Source organism: Podarcis pityusensis, assembly GCF_964106645.2.
Source record: "Podarcis pityusensis genome assembly, chromosome: 4".
Lineage (NCBI taxonomy): Eukaryota > Metazoa > Chordata > Lepidosauria > Squamata > Lacertidae > Podarcis > Podarcis pityusensis.
In genome coordinates, this window is record NC_138027.1 from 76219219 (window position 1) to 76247122 (window position 27904).

The following is a 27904-nucleotide window of genomic DNA, read 5'->3' on the forward strand; positions in this document are numbered from 1 at the left end:
TGTAGGGAATCTGCTAAGCACCAATAACTCAGCCAACCACATGTTGAACTGGGAACATTGAACTGAGGAGGGAAAATGCCATAAGAATAGGAAAATAAATTTTGTACTACAAAATAAAGCTTGCACCGTAAGATTATAACCTTGTTGATCCCTGCTTTTGCCTGTCATAATTAAGTTTCTACTTTCATGAAACTGATATTTAATATGCTCCAAGACATTGTTCACTTTGTTCTATTATACAAAGGCAGCCAAGACTTACCAGCTGCTAAGAGCTGATATGGAAAGCTCAAGTCTTCTGCTTCTCATCACCATTAAAACCTGCAGGTCAGAGACCACCTGATCATTGCCTGGCCTCAACTTGAGTTATACCAGCACTATTGTGCATATGTTTTTGCAAATGGTGCAGAAAATTATGAGTGCTTGTCATAGATCTTTAATTTGTGAATAATATGTATGTCTCATTTAACCAGCCAATTAAAATATACATTTCCCAGAAATCAGGCTATTTTAAATTTTAGTGATCTAGCAAGCATTCATTATTGGGAGAATTCAGACTAGTTAGCCTGTTCACCTTCCTTTTTATTAGTTCCAGTGGCTATCACATAATGAATACCCCCCCCCCCATGATTTGGACCAGTTATAATCAGTTGCTTGAGGATGCTGGGACCATGCACACTCGTGGCTCAGGCTGTTCAGGGACTAGACAGACACATGCAAAGCAGCAAACGTTTTTACAAGCAATGCTAATATGCATTCTGAATGTTATTTTCACTTAGTTTTTTTAATGCACGTTTTCTCCTAATATATGCATTTGAATAAAGATTGCTTGGTGGAGAACTGACCTGCAAGATTCTGATAACTTCAAATTTTCATGGATGACTGTGCTTTGGTTCTCATACGGTTTTGAAATCTGCAGTTTTGTGAGAGTCGCCTTTAAATGGAAATAGCATAAAATTCCTCCTCCATCCCTAGCTGGATGTCCCCTGTCTGAAACCCTGGAGAGCTGCTTGTGGCTGGCCACTATGAGAATGCTGCAGCAGTCGAGCTTTTGGCTTGGCCCAGCAGGCTGCTCAAATGTTATTCTGCCAGCCAGAGTAGACAATACTGAACTAGATGGACCAGTGCCCCAATTCAGTATAAAGCAGGCTTCCTATGTTCCTGTCCGTGGGGAAAGCAGACGGCAGTGATTGCTTATGACAAATAAATGCCAGAGGTAGTCACAGCTCATGACAGAGTGAAAGAGAGGTTTAATGAGCTACGTGATTTCTCCCTGGGTGCAGAATCAGATTAGACAAGGAAAATGTTATAAAATTCTTTATTCTGTGGATACAGTTGTTCCACAGAACAGATTTCTGAGCCATTTGGAGTGGTATTCCCCCCCCCCCTTAGGAAGTCTTAAACTGAATCTTCCTGTTAATTTCTGGCTTACAGCAGACAATTTATAACCTTTTTGAAGAGGGAAGGAGTTACCTTTTACTTTTTCTTAGAATCATAGAATCATAGAATCATAGAGTTGGAAGAGACCACAAGGGCCATCGAGTCCAACCCCCTTCCCATTGTTGAAGGTGGCTTTTTACCAAGAATATGTGTAGGGTTGGTTACACAAGACAAATTATGCAGATGCCAACTGTAAGTTTTGAGAGATTTGTTTACAGCCAAGTTACCTCGTATTCTTCAGTATTTCAAAAGAGCATATCTGTTGTTTGTTTTTGGTTCTAGGCAGTCTTGGAGGAAGCCAGTTTTCTGGATGCGATTCAGTTTGGGTTTAACTTTGATTTTGGCACAGAAACTGCTTTGGCTTCCCTGTATAATGACCTCTGTCAGGAGATAGACAGGGGAAATGTGTGCCTGTTAAACCACCTTGACCTTTCAGAGGTTTACAGTACCGTCAACTATGGTATCCTTCTGGAGTGGCTGTCTGCTGCTTTGCAGTCCGACTTGGTCATTTCCGGAGCCAGATGGTTGCGGAGTGCTCTTTGGACCCATGGAGCCTTCAAAGTGGGGTTCCTCAGAGTTTGATTGTATTCTTTATGCTGTTTGACATCTACATGAAACTGCTGAGTGGGGTCACCTGAAGTTTTGGAGTAGGTTGTCAAGAATATGCTGATGGCACACAGCTCGACTCATTTACATCTGCAGGTGAGGCAGTGGGTGTGCTGGACCGTTGTCTTGCCTCAGTGATGGACTGGATGAGAGCCAACAAACTGAAGCTCAATCCAGATAAGACTAAGGTACTGTTAGTGGATAGCTCTCTAGACTGGATGGATGGGAGATAGCCTGCTCTTGATGAGGTTATACTTCTTCTGAAGGAGCAGGTATATATCTAGAATCCATTGCTGTCACTTGAGGCTCAGGTGGTCTCAGTGGCATAGAGTGCCTTCCATCAGCTTCAGCTGGGGACCCCATCTAGACAGGCATGGCATGCTGTCTAAGCTTTGGTTTGATTGCTGCAATGCGTTATACATGGGGCTGCCTCTGAAGACAGTTTGGAAACTGGTGCAGAAATCAGTGGCCAGTTTGCTCATCTGGCCAAGATGGTATGAGCATATAATCCCATGGTATGAGCCTGACTGCACTGGCTGCCAATTAGTTTCTGGGCCCAATTCTGGTTTTGAATTTAAACAGCTCAGGACTGCAATTCCTCAAGGACCGCTTCTCCCCATATGAACCAACCTGGACCCTGTGCTTATCATTTGAAGCCTTTCTTCTAGTGTCCTCACCACAAGAGGTCTGGAGGATGGTAATATGAGAATGGGCCTTCTCTGCTGTCACTCCCTGTTTGTGGAATGCTCTCCTCATATATATTTATATATATTTAACATCAGGCAAAAACATTTCTCTTCTCCCAGGCCTTTGGCTAATTAAACAATCTATGGCCTTTTAACTTGTGTGGGTGTTTTTGCTTTGTTACTTTGTTACATATTTTTGTGCTTTGTTACATATTTTTGTGCTTTTATATTGTAAATCGTCCTGTGGTCTTCGCATGAAAGGTGGTATAGAAAGTTAATGAATAATAAAAAATTATTATACGTTATAACCAGTTAATGGTTATAATGTAGAAGATCAACTTAATTTCTTTTTTTCTGGCTGACAGCCCTACAAATGCTAACATTGTCAACTGATTGGCAACAGCAAAAAGACTTTTGTTGTCTGAGGTTAATTGCAAGTTTTTCCCTCCACTGGAAAGAAACAGCGTCATAAAAAAGGAAGTCACTTCCCCTTGCTTTGAACAAGTATTGGGTTTTTTTGTTCCCCATAGCCTCGAAACGCTGGAAAGGTGTACCTCATACCTCTTTTGTTCTGACAAATCAGAATTGGGTAACTTGGGAAAGTTTTCGTAAGTTTTTCTGAGATATATAGATATATATAAGTCCATCTGCTGAGACTCTTCCTTTAAGATAAAGTACTTTACAGCTCTTTGAAAAGTTCCAAGACAAAAGATGGAGAGATCTGGGTAAGTGTGAAATGCTTCTTTGTGGAGATAGCAGAGTAATAAAACATGGACAGTTTGATTATTTGTTCAAAAGTAGGGGCGGGGGAGCTAATGGACCAAGCATATGAGTGCTGATGGTTCTTGCAACTATTTATTGACTATAATATGCATGCAGAGGTCTTCACAGAACTATACTTGGTGAATTACAACTCTGTAGATTCCATGTGACTAAAAATTGAAACCTTTTGTCAAGGAATGAAAAACTTCCATGAGGATTTGGTTTTGCTTTCATTCATGAAGGGCATGAAATATAGTCAATATTGGTCGGTTTACAGCATGGGGCAATGGATGGCCCTGTGTCTGTTCTGCTGAAAGGTAAATGGACACTGCTTCTATAGCCCACTCCTCCTATAGCCCACTCCAAAAACTCAGGACTAAAACCACCCATTGTGGGGTGTTTTAGTGGGTGGTCCAAGGGCTCTTAGCCCTGGATCTGCTGCCCCTTCCTGCTTTTGCAACTTTGCTTATAGGACAGAAGTCAGTCCAAAATTGCATCCATGCATATAAACTGCTCTATGCAGATTTGTGGCACATGGCTTTGTACTCCTAGTCTTCTAAGGACATAGAGTTCCATTGGCTCCTTTCCACATTCTGTTGCCTATTCCCCCTTGACTTTATGCCAAAGGGGACTGATTTGCACCTCAGCATGCTATCCTACGTATGTACCTCTCTTTCCTACCGGAGAAAGATCCCCCTTTCCCTTGCCCAAATCAATCATGTATCCATCACTCTCACTGGGAGCCAATGGACTTGGGTTCTATCTGGTGTCCCCAAGGATAGGAAAATCATTCTCACAATCTAGGGGGCTAAGGTTGGCCAGTGGCTGGAGTTGCTGTCAGAAGAACTTTAGATGGTACAGAAAAAGCTTGGTCAGCTATATTCAGAAGGTTAAATTTTAGAGAAAGACAGTGTGCCCACTTCCCGTATTTTGATTTTGGCTTATATCCTGGTTTGGAGGACATGACTCACATTTCAGATTAGAACCGGAAACATGATCTTGCACAAAATGTATTGAGTAATGTGTAGACCATGCATTTTCAGTGCTCAGATACCTAATAGTTGGTAACCATGAACTTAATTCAAACATCCTTCAGCAAGCTTCTTCCTGTAGAGTTTAGGAAACAGCAATAAGAAAGCAGAATAATAAGCCAGAATAATAATTTTAAATTACTGAAAGTTGAGTTCTAGCCAAAGTCGTGCTTTCCTTTGTCTTTTCCCAAACATACTATAAATATGTAAATAATCTAAGGAAAGATTTGGGTTTGCTCTCAACACACAATAGAACCATCTCTCTTTAGCAAACAGTATCCCTTCTAAAGTAAACTTTGCTTGCACAAAAAAGATTGTGTGATGATGACAAGCTTAAAATACAGTCAAAATAAAAAAAATCCTTCCAGTAGCACCTTTAAGACCAACTAAGTTAGTTCTTGGTATGAGCTTTCGTGTGCAAGCACACTTCTTCAGATACACTGAAACAGAAGTTGCCAGATCCTTCTATATAGTGAGAAGGTGGGGAGGGGTATTACTCAGAAGGGTGGTGGGAATGGGAGATTGGCAGATAGCTGAGATGAGCCTGCTGACGACTCTTAACGACTGTAATAGGTCTTACAGGAAAAGGCCTGTAAGACCTATTACAGTCGTTAAGAGTCGTCAGCAGGCTCATCTCAGCTATCTGCCCACCTTCTCACTATATAGAAGGATCTGGCAACTTCTGTTTCAGTGTATCTGAAGAAGTGTGCTTGCACACGAAAGCTCATACCAAGAACTAACTTAGTTGGTCTTAAAGGTGCTACTGGAAGGATTTTTTTTATTTTGACTATGGCAGACCAACACGGCTACCTATCTGTAACTTAAAATACAGTGTTTTGGAAGCCTTTCAGCAAGCAATACTAGGAACACCTGGATTTAAGTCCCCTGAATTTAGGAAGTCACAGGACTTAAATATGAATATATGACTGTGGAGAAATGTTGTGCCCTTGATTATGTTTTGTGCTGGGGGGAGGAGAAGTTATGTGGTTTGTGTGTCAGAGTGTGACTGTCAAAGTCACAACCTTGCGCTGTTACTATATTGCAGGCCTGTTTAGCAGTAGCTGCTTGGCAGCAGATTCTGAAAACAGAGAGAGATCATCACTTTTAGTATTTGTAGACGCAAATTCATTTTGATTGGTCTGGAAAGCAATAAGACTTTGGTTGGCTGGTGGTTCTAGTCAGCAGAGAAGAGCAGTCAACTGTCAGTTGGGAGAAATAATGTGGAGTGGAGAAAGCTGAGGTGAAAATGGATGCCTGAGGCATCTATATTAAGAACAACATATTAAGTTGTTCATCTCCAGTTGCACATAGCCCAGCTTCCGAGTGTTGAGACACTTCAGGGGGGCCAACACATTTATTTTGATTTGTTATGTTTACTTGTCAACTTACTACAAAAAGAAGCCTCAAAGTGATTTACATTTTTATTTTTTTTAAAAAAGCGTAGAATACTTTGGTCTTGGTTCATTGGTCATTGGAAGCTGGGATGCCTTTATGATATATGAGGGTTGGTTTTTTTTTTTTTACACACATATATACAGGCTGAGCATCAGATGGTGTTCGGTGTTGTCCCAAACATCTAACAGGTACCAATTTGGTAACCCTGGTTTTAGAACATGCCTGGCAAACCTGCCACAGGCAGCCAGAGACTGTGGTACTTTAGGATGGAACAGGAGGGTCCCATGAGTTCATCTATGCCATAATCCAGTCTGAAGTTTTCCAGTCCAGTACTAGACTATCTGCTCCCAAGTTCAATAGACGAGAAGCAAAGTTACTCCAAGCACTTGTGATGGAGCAGTACAGCATATGCACTTCACTGTCCACAACAGAGTCACTGTTTTGTACTCTGGGCTTGAGTTGTTAAGAAGGTTGGCCACCACTATGTAAAGGGAATCCAATCCATGTTTTCATAAGAGTCTGGAGCAATGCCAGTCCCAGTTTTAAGCCCAGGAGCTCTAGAGACAAGGCTGTCAGGCCGTTGAAGAGATATTTCTGGCAGGCTTTTCTCATGCCTTAACAGTTTGTTCTAAAAAAAGTAGTTTAGTCACCATCTCATTTAGAATACTTCTGTTGTTATGACACTCTTCTTCTCATTTGCAGGTTCCAAGGTGTCATCCATCTTTCTCTTTCCTGTTTTCTACGGAATATGGTGCCCAGGCTCTTATGTATTTTCATTGCCAATACATTGGATACTTCTGCCTTCAGAATCCAGCGTACGGGAAGTGCAGGTGAAAGCAGTAACCATCAATGGCCAAATCCTGGTTTAGAACATTCCAGTGTTTCTTTCTTCTTCTTTTTAACACAAAGTCATTCTTCTTTTTTTTATGTAGATAATTGCCACGATCGCACCGTGCATTTCAGGTCCACTTTTGTACTGGCGGGAGAACCAGTGGTCCTCAAATGCCCTACTTTGAGATACAAACATATGGATGCTTTTGATCAGCCCTTGAATCTCACCTGGGGGAAAAATGGTTCAGCAACAATTATCCCTGCAGGATACAGAAAAACAAGAATACTCTTACAAGATGATGCTCTTTGGTTTTTGCCAGCTTCCAGTGAGGATTCTGGGGAGTATATCTGTACTCGAAGGTAGGCATTCTAAGGCACAAGACTGTTAGCCTAGGCTACATAGGGTTAACCAGATAACATGCATATTCACGCATCACCGAAGACTTACTGGCAATGGATTTACAAGACAGATCTGGGGTACTGTTTATCAAGTGTTGGAGCAGGTAATATACATTGAGAAGTAAGTGTTCTTTAGAGCAGAGACTAAATGCATTGGATTTTTTTTTTTTTGCTGCAACATATCTGAGGCCATCTTCATCCACATAACTTCAGTGTACCAAAGGTACCATATTGTACCCAATATTGGTGTGTGTGGCATGTGGCGTGCATACATGTCATATGTGCGACTCGCATCTTCAGGGGGAGGCGAAGCAGGGAGCCCAACATGGAACAGCTTCCTCTCTCGCGCTCAGGAGGAGCCAGCCATTGAACTGTGCTGTGCTAGGCCTCCTCTACCCCCTCAACATTAAGGGGACCTGATCCCCTGCCAGCAAATATTAAAGGGGCCAAAGACCCCTCTGTCCCCAGGAGTTGGCACGCTTCAGTATAACTATTCTTTCATTTCTAAGAACAAGGCTCAGATCCTATAACTGAAGCTTGGTGTGACTGTCACGGGAAAACCAACTCCCCCAAAGTCACTGTTGCATTATAATAATGTTTAGCTGCATTGGATCATGTGGCTACTTCCAACTCAGGCATTATTGTTCCTGAGGGAAGTGCAGCCCTTGCAAGAGAAGAAACGACATGTTACATCCATCACCAATACAATGTGAAGCCTAGCCACAAGAGGATATGGCTCCTCAGCTCTGGACATTATTATTATTATTTTTAAATGGCAGTCATAGAATGTGGAAGTGACTTACGCTTCCTTTCTTTGGCACCCTTGTTTCATGTGTGGAGTGAGGAGGACAGTCATGTTTCTCCCGCAAGGGGATGTCTTGAACTCTGTGTATGTCTGGCACTACGAGGGATGCGGGTGGCGCTGTGGTCTAAACCACTGAGCCTCTTGGGCTTGCCGACCAAAAGGTCGGCGGTTCAAATCCCCGCAATGGAGTGAGCTCCTGTTGCTCTGTCCCAGCTCCTGCCAACTTAGCAAAGAGATAAACAACTACCTGACATTCAGAAGACATCTGAAGGCAGCCCTATTCAGGGAAGTTTTTAATGTGTGACATTTTAGTGTATTTTTGGTCTTTGTTGGAAGCTGCCCAGAGTGGCTGGGGAAACCTAGCCAGATGGGTGGGGTACAAATAAATTATTATTATTATTATTATTATTATTATTATTATTATTATTACAGTTCGAAAGCATACCAGTGCGAGTAGATAAATAGGTACTGCTGTGGTGGGAAGGTAAACGGTGTTTCTGTGTGCTCTGGCACTCATTACAGTGTCCCGTTGCACCAGAAGCAGTTCAGTCATGCTGGCCACATGACCCGGAAAGCTGACTGTGGACAAATGCCGGCTCTCTCAGCCAGAAAGTGAGATGAGCACCGCAACCCCACAGTCGTCTTTGACTGGGGTCCTTTACCTTTTTTTACCTTTACCTATGCGTGTGGCACTTTGAGCCCCCCCGATAATTTCTGCTGAGAGTGATACTGACGCTGTTGAGCCTGATAGTGACGAAACAGCTCTTACACTACCGCTGTGCAATATTTTAGCAGTCTTGCACAGACAGAAAAGTGTCCCAAGGTTGCTCAGTAGAGAAACTCAGATGTGCTCAGTGTCCTGTGGCGTTGCAATGTACTTGATACCAGAAGTTACTCCACTGAGTGGAAAGAGACATGTGCAATGAAAAGTATGCAAGACTTCCAGTGTAAACCTCGGGGGGACTGGCATACGTGCAGAAAGAGGTCACTTATTGCAGAGGATATGTAAATGATTTTTTCGGTGAAAAAGTCAGCGGCTGATGTCGTTTTCTTTCATAATGTCATTTCCATTATAATGCCTCTATATTAATCCCACAAGCAAATTCATCTGGAAGATATTATGTCCAAATGAAAAATCCAAGTCAGTTCCTTGCCAAGTAATCATGAGCAGAACAACATACACCTTTTTCAGCCCAGTCCTCAGGTTGCAAAGGACTTGCCTTTATCACAAATGTAAAGGTAAAGGGACCCCTGACCATTAGGTCCAGTCATGACCGACTCTGGGGTTGCAGCGCTCATTTTGCTTTATTGGCTGAGGGAGCTGGCATATAGCTTCCGGGTCATGTGGCCAGCATGACTAAGCCACTTCTGGCAAACCAGAGCAGTGCACGGAAACGCCATTTACCTTCCCGCCAGAGCGGTACCTATTTATCTACTTGCACTTTGACATGCTTTCGAACTGCTAGGTTGGCAGGAGCAGGGACTGAGCAACAGGAGTTCACCCCGTCGCGGGGATTTATACCGCCAACCTTCTGATCAGCAAGTCCTAGGCTCTGTGGTCTATCACAAATGTAGGCTGGTTTAATAGTTACAGCTTTTGCTCAAGGAACCGGAAACAACCATTTTGTCAGGGCTTCTAAGGACAGAAAATCTATGTGCAAACTAACTTATTTTCAGAAGTTTCTATACCACCAGTATTAAGAAAATATATATGGTGATGAACAGCATAAAATCGACCATACAATTACTTAAAAAAAGAGAAAGAATTAAAATACATCAGAAATCAGCTTGAATTGTATATAACACATCAATATAGCTGGATCTTTTAGACGATGTACAAACCTGGGGCTATTTCAAACATTACACCAAAGAAGGGCCCCCATCAGGGAACAAATTCCATACTCTCTGCAGTTGGTGACCTTGGCTTCTCTTCTGCCTCAGATAAAATATTTTAAATGTTTAATCTAGCTTTTAAAAAACAACACACACCCTGAGCTGTATTCAATGGTGGCTTTGCATTACAGGACTGTTTATTAGTTTTTTTAAGCAGATTTTTCCAACTGCATATATTCCTCATCAGACACTCCACACAAAACAAAACAACAAACAAATCAAAGGAACGCAAAGTGTGCATTGCTTACACCCTGGTGGAATCTAGACACACAGATATAAAATGCTGTGAAAATTCTTTAAAAAAAAGTTTTGAAAATATATATTGAATTTGCCATAAGCTCACCATTGCCATCTAGTGCCACATTTGTATAATGCACTTAAAACACACTTAAAGCATTATATTTGCAGCTGCATAGCTGAGTCCCCAGTATCCGTGGCAGTTTCTCCATAGGAGTCATAGGTCATGTCTATTATACAGCATCTAAAGGGTAACCCAATGGGCCTTGCATTGATGTGAATCCTATCTCTGTGACACTTACACCGGTGAAAGGGCCACTGGATCATTCTGAAGGTTATCTGTCTATTGCTGCAGCCTGATCAAACTTGTGCTGCCAATATCAGTACCTCTCAAACAGCTGGGCTTTTCCTATTTTCACCAAGATTGTCATTTAAACGCAAGTCAGCTGATGGCTTTATTGATTCCTTTTATACTGAAGTCAGTAAGGCAGATTTTCAGTTCTGGCTCTTTAGCTCACAAGAGGAAGCAGGACAGCTCCTGAGTCCTGACATCATATGGCAGAGGTTTTCAGCCTTTTTGAGTCCACGGATCCCTTGACCAACTACAGTGGTACCTCTGGTTAAGAACTTAATTCGTTCTGGAGGTCCTTTCTTAACCTGAAACTGTTCTTAACCTGAGGTACCACTTTAGCTAATGGGGCCTCCTGCCGCCGCCGTGTGATTTCTGTTCTCATCCTGAAGCAAAGTTCTTAACCCGAGGTAATATTTCTGGGTTAGTGGAGTCTGTAACCTGAAGCGTATGTAACCCAAGGTACCACTGTACATTCTTTCTGTGGCACCCCTGTGGGCTCAGGAGCCCAGTTATGTCACCCCTTGCCTGCAGAGCTGGCAGCCCCTCACCCTTTTTTCAAACACCCTCCCTTGTGGAGTGTTCCCTCAGCCTCCTCTCCCCTCTCCTTGGGAGTCCCCTGGGCAGCTGCTGCTGGTCTTTGAGCTGCCCTCCCTGCCCCAAAGAGAGCTGCCCCCCAGAGGCAACATTCCCAGGTGGAGCTTATTGCCTTGGCTGCTGCAACAAACAGCCGCACAAGCCTTTGAGAGGAAGATGCGAGAGGGCATCAGAATAGGGAGGGGAGGCAGGAAAGGGGGACAGAGGCCAGAGTTGCCCGCAGCACCCCTGACCATCATTCAAGGCACCCCAGGGTGCCATGGCACCCCGGTTGAAAACTACTGCCATATGATATTATCGTTTGTGTGTTTGTCGAGTTAGACGTACAGGACATTCATCTGAGTAAAAAAGGGGGTGGAAATGAAGCCGGTTCCTGCCTACAACATCCCTGTACAGTCTCTCTCTCTTTTTAAAAAAATAATTTTTATTAACAGGCCAATCAAATCACATTAATTCCAAATCACATTAGTTCCAAATTATACAGCCAAATTTTTAAAATTTTGTTGGGGGTACCCATACTTCGAGCTCCGAAAGGGATCCAAACATCACTCTTGCTGCTGCTTTAATTACACAGGTCTGTCCAGTTCTGTCCAGATAGTCTCTTTGTTATTTTCCTCATCTTCTTGTTGTTATCATATATTCCTTTCTTTGTGATCTCTGATAATCTTCGCAAGTGGGTTGAAAACAAACATATCCTGTGTGGATTTTACACTCTCCAAGAGCCATATCATATAAAGGACAGATGCCATTTCCACACCTCCGTCAAGAACATTCCCACAGTCTGTCCGTTGATTTCCACAGGCCTGCCAATCTGTATCTCAGGGGGCCCTGCCAGGTCAAATTCACATTCCGATGACCATGGTCCTCCTCCCCCTCGTCCTCCTGTGGGCAGGCCTGTCTTAAAGAATCTCCATTTGTAACTGCGTCACAAAGCTTTCTTTCCATTCCCGATGATTCCCACCAGTCCTCTCTTTGATCAGTAATTCATTTCCACACAGTATCCCTGTACAGTCTCAGATACAAACCTTGGCTTGTGCTTCTCCTCATGAGCAAGGAACTTTAAACAACAACAACCACCAGTCTCCAGCAGCTAAGGATCTCTTCTGTCTGTGAGTGTCTTCTTGCTCAGTCCTTCAGTCCTGGTTCCGCTAACTTGTTACTGTACAGTGGTACCTCAGATTAAGTACTTAATTTGTTTCAGAGGTCTGTTCTTAACCTTAAACTGTTCTTAACCTGAAGCACCACTTTAGCTAATGGGGCCTCCTGCTGCTGTGCCCCCGGAGCACGATTTCTGTTCTTATCCTGAAGCAAAGTTCTTAACCTGAGGTATTATTTCTGGGTTAGCGGAGTCTGTAACTTGAAGCGTATGTAACCTGAAGCATATGTAACCTGAGGTACCACTGTAATGGCTTATTGTTAGTTGTCTCTCAGGTTAGAGAAACATCACAAGACAGACCTCTCCCCCATCCGCTCTTTCCTCAAGGCTTGCGGTGCTTTGTCCTTCCTTCCCAAACTATTTTCTCAATTTATAGCGGCTGCTGCACAAGCTCAGGGAGACTTCCTGACTGACAGCTACTCGGCTTAAAAGACAGAACTGTCGGCTGAGGCCCACAGAGCTTCTAGACCAGGGGTCAGCAACCTAAGGCCCAAGGGCAACAATCAGCCCACGGGGGTCATTTAACCAGCCCACAAGCCGCCCCTGAACTGAGCCGGCTGCTCAGAGAGTCCCAATGCGCTGCGCTAAACCGGCGCAGTGCAGAGCGGGGACGCACTTTTGTGGCACTGAAAATCACGTCTGCGCAGGAAATCATGGGTGAGCATGGGATCTGGCCCACGGAGGGATCTCTGCTGGAGTGAACTGGCCCAGGCAAGGTAGCCCTTGCCGACCCCTGCTCTAGGCAAATAACTTGATGCCCCAAACCTATTTTGATATTGCCAGGTATACTAAAATCTTAATAGATTTACCAAAATATGTCTATAAAATACTTTCTAATTGTCTAAAAATACATTTGAATGAGATGTATCTACTGATATTTGTCCTTCTGCAGCTTAGCGCGCACACACACACACCACAACAAAGCAGAAATAAGCTCAGTACAATTTGTTCCTCCTGTCGGGAAGCCAATCCAATCCAACCCAACCCAACCCAACCATATTGGCACTTGTGTTCAGTGTGCTCTGAAATCAACAGGGTGTCTGTGTGTGGTTCTGTTGAGGTCCCTCAGCTAGAGTATTTTGTATTGTCTGAAGAATCAAGTTGCCAACCAATGATGCTTTTTCAGAGGGCGGTGATTTTAGTGTCCTGTGTGTACTTAATTGTTCAAAATGGTTAAATCTGAATAATAAAAAGCAATGGTGGGTTATGGTGCAATGATAAATCTTCCCTTGTTGTGTATGAATGTCGTGTTTCTTCTTCTCTCCCCGTGCCCATTTGCCCTCCGCCTGCAGGAATTCTTCTTACTGTGCTGATGTGTCTGTTCATCTCACAGTTGTGGAGAAAAGCGCTGTTCGAAATATTTCCTATCTCCAGAAGGCTTTCACATTTAGTCCTGGAAAGGTTGTCTGTCCTGCCTTGGAGAGTTTTGTACAAAAGAATACAAACTACGAACTCAAATGGTACAAGGTATTATTATGGGTAATTTCTTCATGGCAGTTTGAACTTGGACTTCCAGTATCCAAACCCACAGGGGACTATCATCTGCATTGCACTCAGAATGAAAGGCAGAATAATATAAGACGCTGACAACATGGTAGAAATTGCACAGGGTCCTATGCTGGGTTATGACATGCCTAAGCCCATTCATTTGAATTGCCATCTTAGTGTAATTGTGGCCAACTCTGCTAAGGCCAGGCATGGGGCTGCTATGGTCCTCCACGTGTTGCTAGATTTCCACCATCTGCAGCTGGCATGACCAGGGGTCCAGGATTATGGGAGCTGTAGTTCAACCACATCTCAAGGGACATAAATTAACCATCCTTAGCCTAGGATCAGATTAATCAGATGTAGCTTTGAAAAAAGACCTTAGATTATGGTGGCCTGCAGATGTGCTCTTGAGTTAAAGCTTTGATACAATAGCCTGAAAGTTTCATTAGGTTGCTTTGTTTGTAGAATATTTGCATTTAAGATGACAAGCTGTTTTCGCAAAGAAGAGGTCCATCATGAGTTCCCCCCAACCCCCCCCCAAATGTTCTTTATGTTTAGAGGCAGCATAGCCTAAGGTTACCAGATGTCCCTGTTTCCAGGGGACAGTCCCCGGATTTACAAATCATTCCCCATACAAAATCCTATCATTCCTGCTGAAGTTGAAAAGTGTCCCTGGATTCATTGAAAAAAATCTGGTAACCTTAGCATAGCCCTGAACATCAGATACTGATGCCAAAAGAAAAGGTTGTTGCCATTGTGCCTTGGTTATGTCCAGAAGCATGTTAGACTCAGAGTGCTAGACTAGATACAACATTAGTTCTGATCCAAGAGAACCATACTAAGGTGAGGCCAAAGCCTGAGGCTATTTTATTTTTTTGGAACTGCCCAGCACTTAATTTAGTTCACCAAAACTAATTTCCTCCTTTTTTCTTGATTAAAGCCATCCACTCCGTCCAAATTCTAAACTAACAATTTTCCACGTGTAAATTTTATTGAATTATGAATGTGCATGGTGCACATTTAATTTTGACGCTAATGACTTGGTAACTGGAGGGCAGTAGTTCTGAAATCCTGCAGAGTCCTGCTAAATTTATCTGTAGTTTATAGCCCTTTCACCAGAAACCAGGTCTGTCAGCAACTGACTAGACCATGAGTTTTTATTTAGTGATAATAGTGTCTGGCCAATAATGGAAAGTGAAAACCAGTATCACAATATCATTTTACAAAGTTCTTCTGGAATCGTGCCAAGTTACGGTAACTTTGTGATGGAGAACTATTTTGATCAGGTTCGCCTGAGGAATTTGATCATTGCTCATTCTGATATAAACTGACCTAATCTGCAATTCCTGGACTGACTAATGTATGGATCAGAACATGCCCGTCAGATCTCACACTTCTCCAGATGCTGTTGACATAATTTTCGGTTCAATATAAATTATCAGAACATGTTTAAAGATACATATCTGGAGAGAAAATGAAATGCATGTTTTAAGAGAAAATGCAGTTGAGAACAAGCACTTAAATGTTGATTTTTGTTCAGATTTTTAATAAATAAATAAATAAAACATTAATGCACATATGGGATGGAAAAGTTTTCTGGGTGAACACATGTGAAAGTGCTATGGACCAGAAACAGAGGCTTGTCCTCATTTAATCTATCATTGGTTGATCAATACAATATGGAATTTTCCACTTACGCTGCCACTACAACAGTTAGTCATTATTGTGTAACCGTGTGGCTTATTGCAAGACTTTAACAAAGAGCTCTCTCCTTTCCTGGCACCACACGGAAACTGAAGAGAGTCAAAGTGTAAACCAAATCATCACACTTGCAAACCCTGCTTAGTAAAGGAAGGCAGCTTCATAATCCATGGTTTGTTTGTTTTTTAAGTTGGCCTGTTTTGAAACTGGTCAGAGCTTGTTTTAAACCACTGCCCTTGGTTTGAATGTAATAAACCAGGATTCGTGGAAAATGAAAATAACTCTTATTCCGACTCTGTGGGGGGAGAAGGAGGGGGAAAGGTGTGAGTCTGGTGCTTACTGCAAGATCCTCTGTGCTCATGTACACAGTAATAAACAGTGGCATTTAAGCTTTATGTGGACATTGTGTATAAAAAGCTTATTTGAGGCACTTTTCTGCTTTGGAATCTGTCAGGAATCAGACCCCTGCCGCAGTCTTCCCAGTGTTTCATGGCCTTTCCCAAATGCCATCATTGCTGCATCAATGGATGTTAAACTAGCTCAGTGACATTAAGAATTGACGGGGGGGGGGGGGGAAATCACCTTAAGACTTCTTGGCACTGAAGCATTGTATTTCGCCACTAAATGTTCAGCTGCCCATTTTATTTGTGTACTTTTATTTTTTTGTTTCTAGGACTCAACACCTTTGGACATTGACAATAAAAAATTTGCTGTTTTGAAGGGCACAAATTATCTCATCATAAACTCTGTGTCCTTGGATGATTCAGGCTACTATACTTGTCAGCTGACGTTTCGGCACGAAGCGGGACAATATAACATCACCAGGACCATTCAGTTAGAAACACTGGGTAATGTTTACTCTTGAACTACTAAAGTACGCAATGATGAGCAGGACTGTACATACAGATGATCCACTTTCCTTTGCTTAAAAAAATACAAATTTGGCATGAAGTAAACTTTGAATTTTCCACATGGATCAATTATACAAAGGTGCAGATTGTTGAAATATGCGTAGCAAGGAGTCATTGCTCAGAACACAAGCTATGCAAATGAAAGGTTAATCTGTGGCATTTCTATGCAAGGCAGGAAAAGACTGCAAAACTGGAGAGCCATTGCCGGTCCGTTTAGACCAGAGGTGGAGAACTTATGCCCCATGGACCAGATGCAAGCCATGGGGCCTCCCCATCTAGCCCCTTACCGCTCCACAGGGAGTTATTGAGACTTGAAAACAGTTCTCTGTTGTCACTAAAAGAAGGCTACAGTGGTACCTCAGGTTAAAAACTTAATTCGTTCTGGAGGTCTGTTCTTAACCTGAAACTGTTCTTAACCTGAGGTACCACTTTAGCTAATGGGGCCTCTCGCTGCCGCCGCGCCGCCGCCACACAATTTCTGTTCTCATCCTGAAGCAAAGTTCTTAACCCGAGGTGCTATTTCTGGGTTAGCGGAGTCTGTAACCTGAAGCGTCTGTAACCTGAGGTACCACTGTATTTTTGAATCTCCTGTGTGGGGCTGAATTTTATTGTATGGGGTCACCAATGAGAAGGAAGAGGGTAACCCTCTTCTCCCCATGTATCGTCACAGCCCAAAACACTCTTCTGTTGAGGTCAAAAGAATGTCTCCCTCAGGGTCAGAAAAGTTGCCCAACTGCAGATGCACGGAATATGCACGTCCTGACTCTAAAACAGCTTTCCTAGGATGTATTTTGGCAGCGAAAGAAAAGACTCCTACTCTTTCTCATCATTGCAACTGCCAATTGCTAAAGCCCCGAGCTTATCCAGCACAACATTCCAGCTATTTGCTTCCGATAAGAGCTTGAAATAGTTTCAGAAGAGAACTAAGATCGCTGGCTAGTGGCCAGTGGAAGTGTGAGGAATTCACAGCCTTTGTGGGAGGTAGAATGCTTGTGGCTTAAATGCCTCCGCTTGCAAAACCGAGTAATTTATGCCAAAAGAGAGCCCTGGGAGGTGATTTTCATTAGCTCGGGGAATGCAATATTTAACTAATAGTGGGAAAGGGTAGACAAATACACCTATCTCACTTTCCCCTTTTTATTTTTAAATTTGTACAGGTTTCTTTGTCTGCTGTTCTGTTAAATAAATATAGATATATATGTTAATTTACCTGTTAGTCAGTACACAGGCTGACCAGCAGGGGGTGGTAGTATGCTTAATGTGTTTTCAGATCAATGTAAGAACTGCACATTCTTCCCCCATTTCAATTCATTTTAAAGAAGCTGAGAAACTCTGAAAATTTCACAGAGCAAAAAGAGAGGAAAGAGAGAGAGAGAGACAAGATCTCTGAACGCACTGGAATTCTGGTCGATGTTCATTCTGGTGATAACAGTTACATTTCAGCCGTGCCTTATTCTTTTGAGAGAGGTTATTTCTTTATCCTGGTAAATAATGGAAACTATTGCTGTATCAGAAAAGCAGATGTAATTCTCTGCAACATCTTTTCTATGAACTCTCACTAGGCCAAAAGAAGAGAAGCCGACCTGTGATTGTCTACCCAAATGAAAAGATTACATTAGCAGGTCTCGGTAAGGCCAACAATTTATTCAAGTCGTTTCTGAAAACAAAGTACCATTACGTTACAAAATAAGAATTATAACTCAGTTTTAAATTTCTTACCAGTGGGTTTAAGTACTATATTAGTTCCAACCATAATAACAGCTAATGGTGGCTTTACCGACTTTGCTATAATTGTGGCAGAATTAATGATGTCTGTTGCATCCTGAGGAGTATCCACAAGTCAGCCTTTTGCGAACAGGGCCAAACCAAACCTACACATATTGTGTCATGTCATGATTTCCCCCCCTGCCCCCCTTGTTCCTTCATGTCTTCAAAACTGAGGAAAGGAGGAGCTGAACCTTTTCCTTGCCAGTTATTTGGGCAGAAACCAGGCTGGTGTGATTTTGATTGAACAAACAGCTGGCCGGACATGGTGACCACTCAACCACCTGTGGCTTCCATGTATTTTAAAACAAATGGAACAAGTACAACTTGAATACAGGAAAATAGGTTTTTGGCTCTAATTCTCCTTATCCAGGGATCTTTCGAAACTGAAGTTCTGTCTAGGGGTGGTGTAGGGGTCTAGGTGTTAGAGCTCTTAGCAGATCACCCTCATCAAACTACAATTCTCAAGACATTTTGTTGCTTGCACTTGCTTTCTTCTTTGGACAACACTTAGAAAAGTCTTGGCACTTTGTTCCTCTACCATGGTGTCAAAGATATGGTCCATATCGTTGTGAGAACCTATGCACGACACTTGAAGTAGAAAAAAAGATGACATAGGTGTAGTGCAGGAAAGAGTGTTCTGTATGTTTGGGGAAAAGTCATCAATATGGAACACTTATTTCTTCTGTTTAATAGCTATTCCGGAAATGTAGGAATGTGTGTGCTCTTTGGATAAACCAGTCTTGCGAAAGAAATGAAAAAGCCACCCCCCCCATTATTAACCTAAAGGTTTTCACCAGACCTCCTACCAAAATCTTTTTATTTCTATTAAATTTCTATATTGCCCTTCATTTGAGGATCACAGGGTGGTTTACAATATAACAACACTGAAATGCATACTGTTAAAAAAGAAAACAATACTGTCCGCCCCCTGCCCCGGCACAGTTTTAAAAGGCTATATATTGTTTAATTAGCCAAAGGTTTGGGAGAAGAGGAATATTTTTGCCTGGACCCTAAAGATATGTAATGAAGGCACCAGTCAAGGCTCCCTGGGGAGAGTGTTGCACAAGCAAGGGGCCACCTCAGAAAAGGCCGCTTTGGTCCTTGAAGTATTGCAGTCCTGAGCGGTTTAAGGCTTCATAGGTCAAAAATAGCACTTTGAATCAGACCCGAAAACTGGCTGCCAGTTCAGTCAGGCCAGGATTGACATTATATGCTCATATCATCTTGCCCTGGTAAACAACCGCTGAATTCTGTACCAGCTGAAGTTTCTGAACCATCTTCAGAGGCAGCATGTATATAACACATTGTGGCAACCTAGAGGTCAAAAGCTGGCTGGGATATGGAGCCCAGAACCTGATCTGAGATGTATGCTTGTCTAGAAGTGGTCACATATACCAGGTCCTAAAAAGAATTGATGCAAGTTACAGGGACTCTGGGTAATTTGAACCAAGAACCTCATGGTCTGGGTGCCTAGCCTAGTGAGCTACCATGGATTCTATGTGAGCAAGTCTTCAAATGTAGAAGGAAATGAGGATGTCAACACGACCTCTGCAATTGATAGGCAGTAGGTTTCTAGGTTGGCCTCTACTGTCGCTAAATCTAGGCTGTTTTTTCATCTTTCAAAAAAATAATTTGTATTAATTTTAAACAAATTGTATCACCAGTCAGACAATTTTACAACAACATGTGTAATTTTCTTGCATCTTGCTAATCATTTGGACAAGTACAGATGGTATGTATCAAAGGGTTCACTGTGTTCTCAAGTCTAACTTGGCATATTTGCAAAAAAAAAGCATTGAGGAAGTGATTGGTATTGCTAAATATTTGCACGAGTTTGAAAGCGATTTCCTTTCAAACAAAGCATATATTTTTATTGTGCCTTCATGGGAGAAGGATATTTTGTACCTAATGCCCTGTGAAGACAGGGCCATCTCCGGCTGATACTGTGCTTTTGAATGAGATCCAGCAAATGTCATTAAAAAAACCAAAAACTTCTCTGCAGCAATAAAATATTCCATGTGCAAACAAGTACAGTGACTCATGCTATTCTAGGCTATTGGAATGTTTGCCTTAGTCAAGAAGGATGTGGTTAAGCTGCACGTTGCTGGCTAGCATAAATAGAAAGGGTCATCAGCTAAACAAGCTTGACTCTTATTGCTTTAATTCTGTAAGAAGCTGTTCAGACTCTGCTCAAAAACTCACTTGCCACCAGCATCTCTTCCAACTCCTCTTTTTGGGATGTTGACTAAAGAAGTGTTTTTATTTTGAGGCTTCAGGCATCTCTGGGAAATGTTGCTTCTGTGGGCTGTTGTTGCTCATCCGGGGGATGCCTGAGGTATTTCACTCAGCCAGGACAATTATCTGTCACTTTTGCCTTGAGATTGTTGGGGTTGGTTGCATTTTATTGATCCTATTAGATTCTTGTTAGCTGATGATAAAAGCTCTGGAGTGTGGCAGTTGTTTATTGCAATGCTCTAGAGCTGATCCACCTATTTCTTGGTTCCCCTACTAGGCTGGATGATTGGTCAAAAAAGGCTTGGTCAAATGTCGCCAAATAATGCTCAAGTATGGGTTAAACCACAGAGCCTAGGACTTGCTGATCAGAAGGTCGGCGGTTCGAATCCCTGCGAGGGGGTGAGCTCCTGTTGCTCGGTCCCTGCTCCTGCCAACCTAGCAGTTTGAAAGCATGTCAAAGTGCAAGTAGATAAATAGGTACCACTCCGGCGGGAAAGTAAACGGCGTTTCCGTGCGCTGCTCTGGTTCGCCAGAAGCGGCTTAGTCATGCTGGCCACATGACCAGCTGTCTGCGGACAAACACTGGCTCCCTCGGCCTATAGAGCGAGATGACCACTGCAACCCCAGAGTCGGTCATGACTGGACCTAATGGTCAGGGGTCCCTTTACCTTTTACCTATTTTTAAAGCATTCTTTTTATTAGGACATTCAGTGCTATTTTCCTAGAAAAAAGAGGTGCTAGAACTCACCATGAGTGCCTCCTTTGTTCTCTTATAATGGTGATACATTTCTTTTGTTGTGACCCACCCTGAATTGCTTGGTGATGAAAAGTGGAATATAAATCTTACAAATATATGAAAATTGTAAGCTGCTGTCTATACCGTGGCATTACTGGCACCATGCAGTGTTTAACGACAATATTTGACTGGCGTATGCCAAGTGCTGAACTGGATGCCCAATATTTGCATTGGAAGTGGGCCAAAAACCAAGACATTTGCAACACTTTAAGTGTCCACAGGTAATCAGACTCCAGAAGAAGTGGTGTGAGAATTGTATTTTCTTCTTCCACCTGTTTTACTAAAAGCATTTACATTTATTTACATGATAAATAATGACTAATTGCTTCTCTGGGTAGACTTATTGGTTTATTTAGTTCAGTTTCTAACATACCTTTCCCAAGGAGTCTGATTTGGTAACAATTAAAACAAAGGGCATGCAAGAAAAACAAAAATACACCTACTTAATCCTGGCCGTTGAATGTCATCTGAAATAAGAATGTATTGAGCTCTTCAGAAGACTTAAGAATTAAGGAGTGGTGATATCCATTATTGCTCAACATAGTACTCAACATTTGTTTGTTCTTACTTCCATGTATCCTTTTAAAACTAGGTTCTCGACTGACAATGATATGCAAAGTGCTTACTGGAGAAAGCAGCCATTTTTATACTGAGGTTTGGTGGCTAGCCAACAAGACTTACATTGGTAGGCTTTATCAAAAGGGCAGAGTTACAGAAGGAGAACGTCAGTAAGTATTATTACGCTCACCCCAATCTCTGAGCAGTGAGAGGTGCCAACACATACCTCGGGTTTAGTTTCTTTAAAATGGAGGTCACTTGAGATAGCAGTATCTTTGGGATATGTGGTTCTATTTACACATATATACACAAGATGAAAAGGCTCACAGCATTAACAAATCTTGCTCCTCTGTTAGGTTTCTAGCCACTACCGCCCTGCCATAGCTTTGGATTCAGCAATGAAAAGGAAGCGTCTCTGTGTCTCCTCCCATCCCAATTCAATATGAGGCCGACCATTTTTGTGTAGTTCTCTTACACTTCAAGGGACGTAGGTGGCGCTGGGGGTTAAACCACAGAGCCTAGGACTTGCCGATCAGAAGGTCGGCAGTTCGAATCCCCGGAACGGGGTGAGCTCCCGTTGCTCGGTCCCTGCTCCTGCCCACCTAGCAGTTCGAAAGCACGTCAAAGTGCAAGTAGATAAATAGGTACCGCTCCGGCGGGAAGGTAAATGGCATTTCCATGCGCTGCTCTGGTTCGCCAGAAGTGGCTTAGTCATGCTGGCCACATGACCCGGAAGTTGTATGCCGGCGCCCTCTGCCAATAAAGCGAGATGAGTGCCGCAACCCCAGAGTCGGCCACGACTAGACCTAAAGGTCAGGGGTCCCTTTACCTTTTTACTTACACTTCACTTTGGCATCACCTCCAGCTAGCCACCTAACTGTAACATCATTTAGCTCACCAGCTTCTCCACAAGAATATCACGGAGGACTTTGTCGAAAGCCTTACTGAAATCAAGATGTGCTACATCCCCAGCATTCCCCTGATCCACCAAGTCTGAAACTCTATAAAAAAAAAGAAATACGATCAGTCAGGCATAATTTGCTTTTGAGAAACCCATGCTGGCTCTTCGTAATCGCAACATCCTTTTCTAAGTGCTCACAGACAGACTGTTTAATTATCTGTTCCAGAACCATTCCTGGTATCGATGTCAAGCTGACCAGTCGGTCATTTCCCGGTTCCTCTTCCCACTCCTTTTTAATGCCTCCAGTCCATGGGGACTTCATCTGTTTGCCAAGAATTTTCAACGATTATAGACAGAGGCTCTGAGACTGTATCTGCAAGTTCTTTTAGTACTCTTGGATGAAGTTCACCAGGCCCTGCAAATCTTAATTTATTTATAGTAGCTATGAGATCCCTAATACCTGTTTCCCTATCTTGGGCTGCAGCTTCCTTTCTACATCATTTATTATATTTTCACCTTTAAACCGCATTCCAATCAGATTCATGATTGGAATCTGAATCTGCATTGTCCTGGTTTTAGTCTGAAAGTGCTTCCAGACAGGTGGTTATTGTGGGATTGGTGCTCCTCCTGCATGCAAGTTTTTTGCAGGGTCCATATGATGTTGTTGGCATCAAAATGGCAGCCCATATTCCCTCCCATTGAATCTGGATTTTTTCCTTCCTGGGGGAAATCCCAAAAGTTTGAACATGCCAACACCCTGGTTGCAGTCTGGAAGCCCCCTGACACACTAACAACTGCATTACAATGGTTCACTACTGATATCCTGTCAAACCCACTTTTCTTACTATTTTGAATTCAAAATCAGGGTGTTGCAGTGAAATGAATGTATTCCCATGTGCTATAAAATGCTGTGCCCATAGTTATGCACCTCGCCACCCACCCACCACACAATGCTAGACTAAAAAAAAAATCAAATTACAGTGTTCTTGAAATGCTATCAATTAAGAAAAAAATTACTGTTACTATAAATTACTGTTTCATTGTTTTAGGGAACTTGTAGAAAATGATGAAAATTACATTGAGGTGCCCTTGATTTTTGACCCTGTGAAAGAAGCTGATTTCAATACAGACTTCACATGTGTTGCCCATAATAGTCTCGGGCATGAAATACGTGCAGCACAAGTAAAGCAACAAGGTATGTGTCTGTGTACGAATACTATTATTGCCCTACTTGTTAATGTATGGTTCAGCTCTGCCAGATGTTACCAAATCCTAAAGGGCAAAATGTTCTTCTTTTAGCATAAAAACAAGCCAACAATGTATGGTTCAGCTCTGCCAGATGTTACCAGGGTTGAGAACCTGATTGCGCATCATGGCTGCATTGGTAACTGCAAAGAGAATATCTAATTCTTCCAACTCAAGATAGGGCTAGGGTTAACCCCTTGTTTGAAAGCCTGGGGGGTGCTGTCAGTCAGTGTAGACAGCATTTGGCTACATGGAACAATTCTCGGACAGCATAAGGGTGTTTGTTGGGCTAAGAGAGAGTGGTTCAGCGAGGTACAGTGGTACCTCGGGTTACAAATGCCACGAGTTACAAACTCCACTAACCCGGAAGTAGTACCTTGGGTTGCGAACTTTGCCCCAGGATGAGAATGGAAATCGCGCAGCCGCAGCGCTGCAGCAGCAGGAGGCCCCATTAGTGAAAGCGCGCCTCAGGTTAAGAACAGTTTTGGGTTAAGAACGGACCTCTGGAACAAATTAAGTTCGTAACCCGAGGTACACTGTATTATGAAAGAGGAATCAAGGAACTCCCTATCCACTTTCTTCAAATATGGCTGGCGTCTCTTGGAAATGGGATATTGGGCAAGATTATACCGTATTGGCCCGAATGTAAGCTGCACCCAAATATAAGCCGCAACTTTAAAATTGGAGGGGGGGAAAGAAAAAAAGAAAAAATACCTGAATATAAGCCGCTCCCTTCCTCACTGCTCCTGGCTGCATACTGGGGGCGGGGGGTGGGGCAGCCGCACTGTGTTGCTGGCGGACTTTCCTCTTCCTCGCTCTCTCCCTTCTGAATTGGGGGGGGGGGGGAGTGAGGCTTATATTCAGGCCAATACAGTATTTCCCCAGATCTAGCAGAGCTGCTCTTCTTTTATGCTGTTAAACATTTTAACTTAGTTTCTTCCATTTTTCTTCCTCAAATGTCATATGACCTTTCTGGGAATTCAATACTCCATTTGAAATATGTGGGCTTTATGAAATAACACCCCTACTTTTTTATTTAGGCTTTGCAAAGTTTGACACCAACTTTTATTTTATTTTTATAGAACGCGATACGTCTTGGTACTTGGCGCTCATTCCTGTGGCTCTGGTTGTCGCGATTGCGGGAGGAGTGTGCCTGCATAAATGTTGCAAGAGAAGATCAGCAAGGGGATATATTGCAACCAAATCCTAAAGGGCAAAATGTTCTTCTTTTAGCATAAAAACAAGCCAACAGCTCAGTACTCTGCTCCAATATATCAAGAAACCTTTTGGATGAAAACAAAAACCACCCAAGACATTTTGCTGGCAGAGGCAGAAAAGCCTGATGTAATTTCCCATGGTGGTAAAAATATATATTAATGAAATAAATTGCAAATTGTTGCCAGTTAATTTACCTCTCAGATCTGCTGCTTGAGGCTCCTCACAGTAGTCAGAAATAAGGCTTGGGCCATGCAGAAGCAGAAGGTGTGTCAGAAGGGCCATAGCTCATCTAGTAGGCTCTTAAAGTGGTGGAGCGTTGGCCTTGCATGAAGAAAGCCCCATGTTCAGTCCACGTCACCTCCAGGAAGGACTGGGAAGGTCCCTGTCGGAAACCCTAGAGGGCCACTGCCAGTCCATGTAGACAGTATTGAGCTTGATAAACCATTGATCTGACTCAGTATAAGGAAGCTTCCGATATTCCTGATTGTGATTTCTTAGACCCAAACTAAATAGGACGATGATAAGCCAATGCCTTCAAATATTGCTCTTCCAAAGGGATGTGAGGCCAGGGGTGTGAAACCCTCTGCTCCCTCACCTATCTTATCCTCACAGGTCTTTTATCCCTTCAACTAGGCTCTGACACTGGAATTGAGCTAGTTTGGGAGAAAAGTACAGAGCTAGAAGGGGCTGTTGTTGTTGTTTAGTCGTTTAGTTGTGTCCGACTCTTCGTGACCCCAGGGACTAGAGCACACCAGGCACTCCTGTCTTCCACTGCCTCCCGCAGTTTGGTCAAACTCATGCTGGGAGCTTCGAGAACACTGTCCAACCATCTCGTCCTCTGTCGTCCCCTTCTCCTTGTGCCCTCAGTCTTTCCCAGCATCAGGGTCTTTTCCAGGGAGTTTTCTCTTCTCATGGTGGCCAAAGTATTGGAGCCTCAGCTTCATGATCTGTCCTTCCAGTGAGCCCTCAGGGCTTATTTCCTTAAGAATGGAGAGGTTTGATCTTCTTGCAGTCCATGGGACTCTCAAGAGTCTCCTCCAGCACCATAATTCAAAAGCATCAATTCTTCGGCGATCAGCCTTCTTTATGGTCCAGCTCTCACTTGGGAGAAAAGCAATGATAAACCTAGACAGCATCTTAAAAAGCAGAGACATCATCTTGCCGACAAAGGTCCATATAGTTAAAGCCATGGTTTTCCCAGTAGTGATGTATGGAAGTGAGAGCAGGAAGGGGAAATGGCAGGCAGAGGAAAGGGGCCCACAAATCTCTTTGGCGCTTGAAATTATGTCTTCTACTCTAGACATTATTGGGGCTCCCAGGTCAGGCACCATCATTAGTTGTTTGGGCCTTTAAATAGCTTTGAAGAAGATGGGACAGGACGTATTCCTTACTTAATCCTATTTACTTTTATCTAATTCATTCACTGAGTGAGGATCCTTTGGTAGCCAAAATGGCACTGTCCATATACAAGAGGCGGGTATCAGGAGGTTTGGGATTTGTAAAACTACAAAAAACTTTAGGGGGGAGGGACCAATGGGGGAGGCAAACCATAAACAGCCCAATAGAAACTGGGCATGCTCAGTGGGCAAGGAAGGCTGACTGACACTTGTGAGGAGGCGGTGTGGAATGATGCATTCTGTAAAAATGCATAGCTGCAGGGACCCTGAATAAGAGTACTCCACATTGCAGCATTTTCTGAATAGGAGTACTCCACTCTCAAATAGTAGTATTCAATACTACTCTCATTTCTTGAAACTATTAATGTGGAATGAATAAAAACACTTAGATCAGTAATCGAAAGAACTGTTTGTGCAATCCCCGTTAGAATGTCCTCATAACTTTGAACTGTTTTTCCTACGCAATATTCCAAACTGCTTTGAATCTCCCCTCAGTTTTAAAAGCTGTTCACCATGCTGCGTTGGAAGGTGCTGTCTAAACCTGTCAAAAGCTCTCTTGAAATGAGTTTCTCAGATATTTGGATGCTGTCAAATGTGTCTAATGTGACTAGAATATAATGTATGGATCTGTCAGCGTCTTACCTGTGTATGCATTAAATAAAAAGGGCTTACGAACAGTCTGGGAGCCAAGATATTTTTTCCAGCTCCGGTAGTTCTAAGCTTTGGAAAGCTTTTGTTCTGAGATTAGCAGCTGCACCCTATGGACAAAGATAAAATCTGTGTTGCAACGCTTTTGCTGAAAGAAAGAAGTCAGCCTTCCTTCTTTCAGTGCCAGGTGCTGATGTCATAGTAACCGCAAATTGGCTGCTTTTCCAAAAACCTCTCCATATTTGTTCAGTGACCTCTGTCTGAGAGTTGCTTCATTTTCAAAGGATTCATTTAATGATTCTACATTAGTAGAAAAGAAGGCATATGTAACTATAATTACTTCCATAGGTGACTCTGTTTTTGTTTTGCTTTTGTTCAAAGGTCGGTAGCTAGAGAATGAAAGGCAGCTGTCATGGTAGACGAGCTGTCTTTGGGGAAAATGGGAAGGGAAATGTAATATTATTACAGACCCAAGTTGATTTTCCAGAAACGACTTGGCTCGTCATTATCTTCTTTCCAGAAAATGATGTGATCAGCAACGTAACAATGCTTTCGGTCCCTTGTTGTAATCCCCAGAAGGATATTGTCTGTGTTGAGTTAACCGCCATGTTTCCAAACAATAAATTCTGTAATTATGATTTTAGATTCTATTATCTTTTCCTTTTGGAAGGTAAAAGATAAAACACAACACAACAAATGAAGGGGCCCAATGGGTAACTTAGAAGTTTTGTTTTATCTTTCACAAAAAAGTTTCATGTCAGACGCCTTGTTAATAGTAGAGAGCAGCATTCAGAGGTTTTGACCTGCTATTCCCATCTGTCCTACCCAACATGTGGTGGCTGAGGCTGATGGGAA

At 42.7% G+C, this 27904-nt stretch overlaps 1 protein-coding gene across 1 annotated transcript; it reads left to right on the top strand.

The window, feature by feature from the left end:
- Positions 1-3317: 3317 nt before the first annotated feature.
- Positions 3318-27686, top strand: LOC308475798 (interleukin-1 receptor type 2-like). Its single transcript, XM_081003194.1, has 9 exons — positions 3318-3454; positions 6620-6747; positions 6850-7108; positions 13477-13651; positions 16047-16221; positions 17847-17912; positions 21675-21810; positions 23591-23736; positions 24869-27686. Exons 1-9 carry the CDS (start codon positions 3441-3443, stop codon positions 24994-24996), a joined length of 1227 nt encoding a protein of 408 aa, XP_080859320.1. The 5' UTR covers positions 3318-3440; the 3' UTR covers positions 24997-27686.
- Positions 27687-27904: the final 218 nt, after the last annotated feature.

Bases quoted from the DNA above. Each gene is read 5' to 3' on its own strand.
- LOC308475798 (XM_081003194.1), top strand. The intron at 21,811-23,590 runs GTAAGTATTATT...TCATTGTTTTAG, and splicing joins GTTACAGAAGGAGAACGTCA to GGAACTTGTAGAAAATGATG. The intron at 23,737-24,868 runs GTATGTGTCTGT...TTATTTTTATAG, and splicing joins AGCACAAGTAAAGCAACAAG to AACGCGATACGTCTTGGTAC.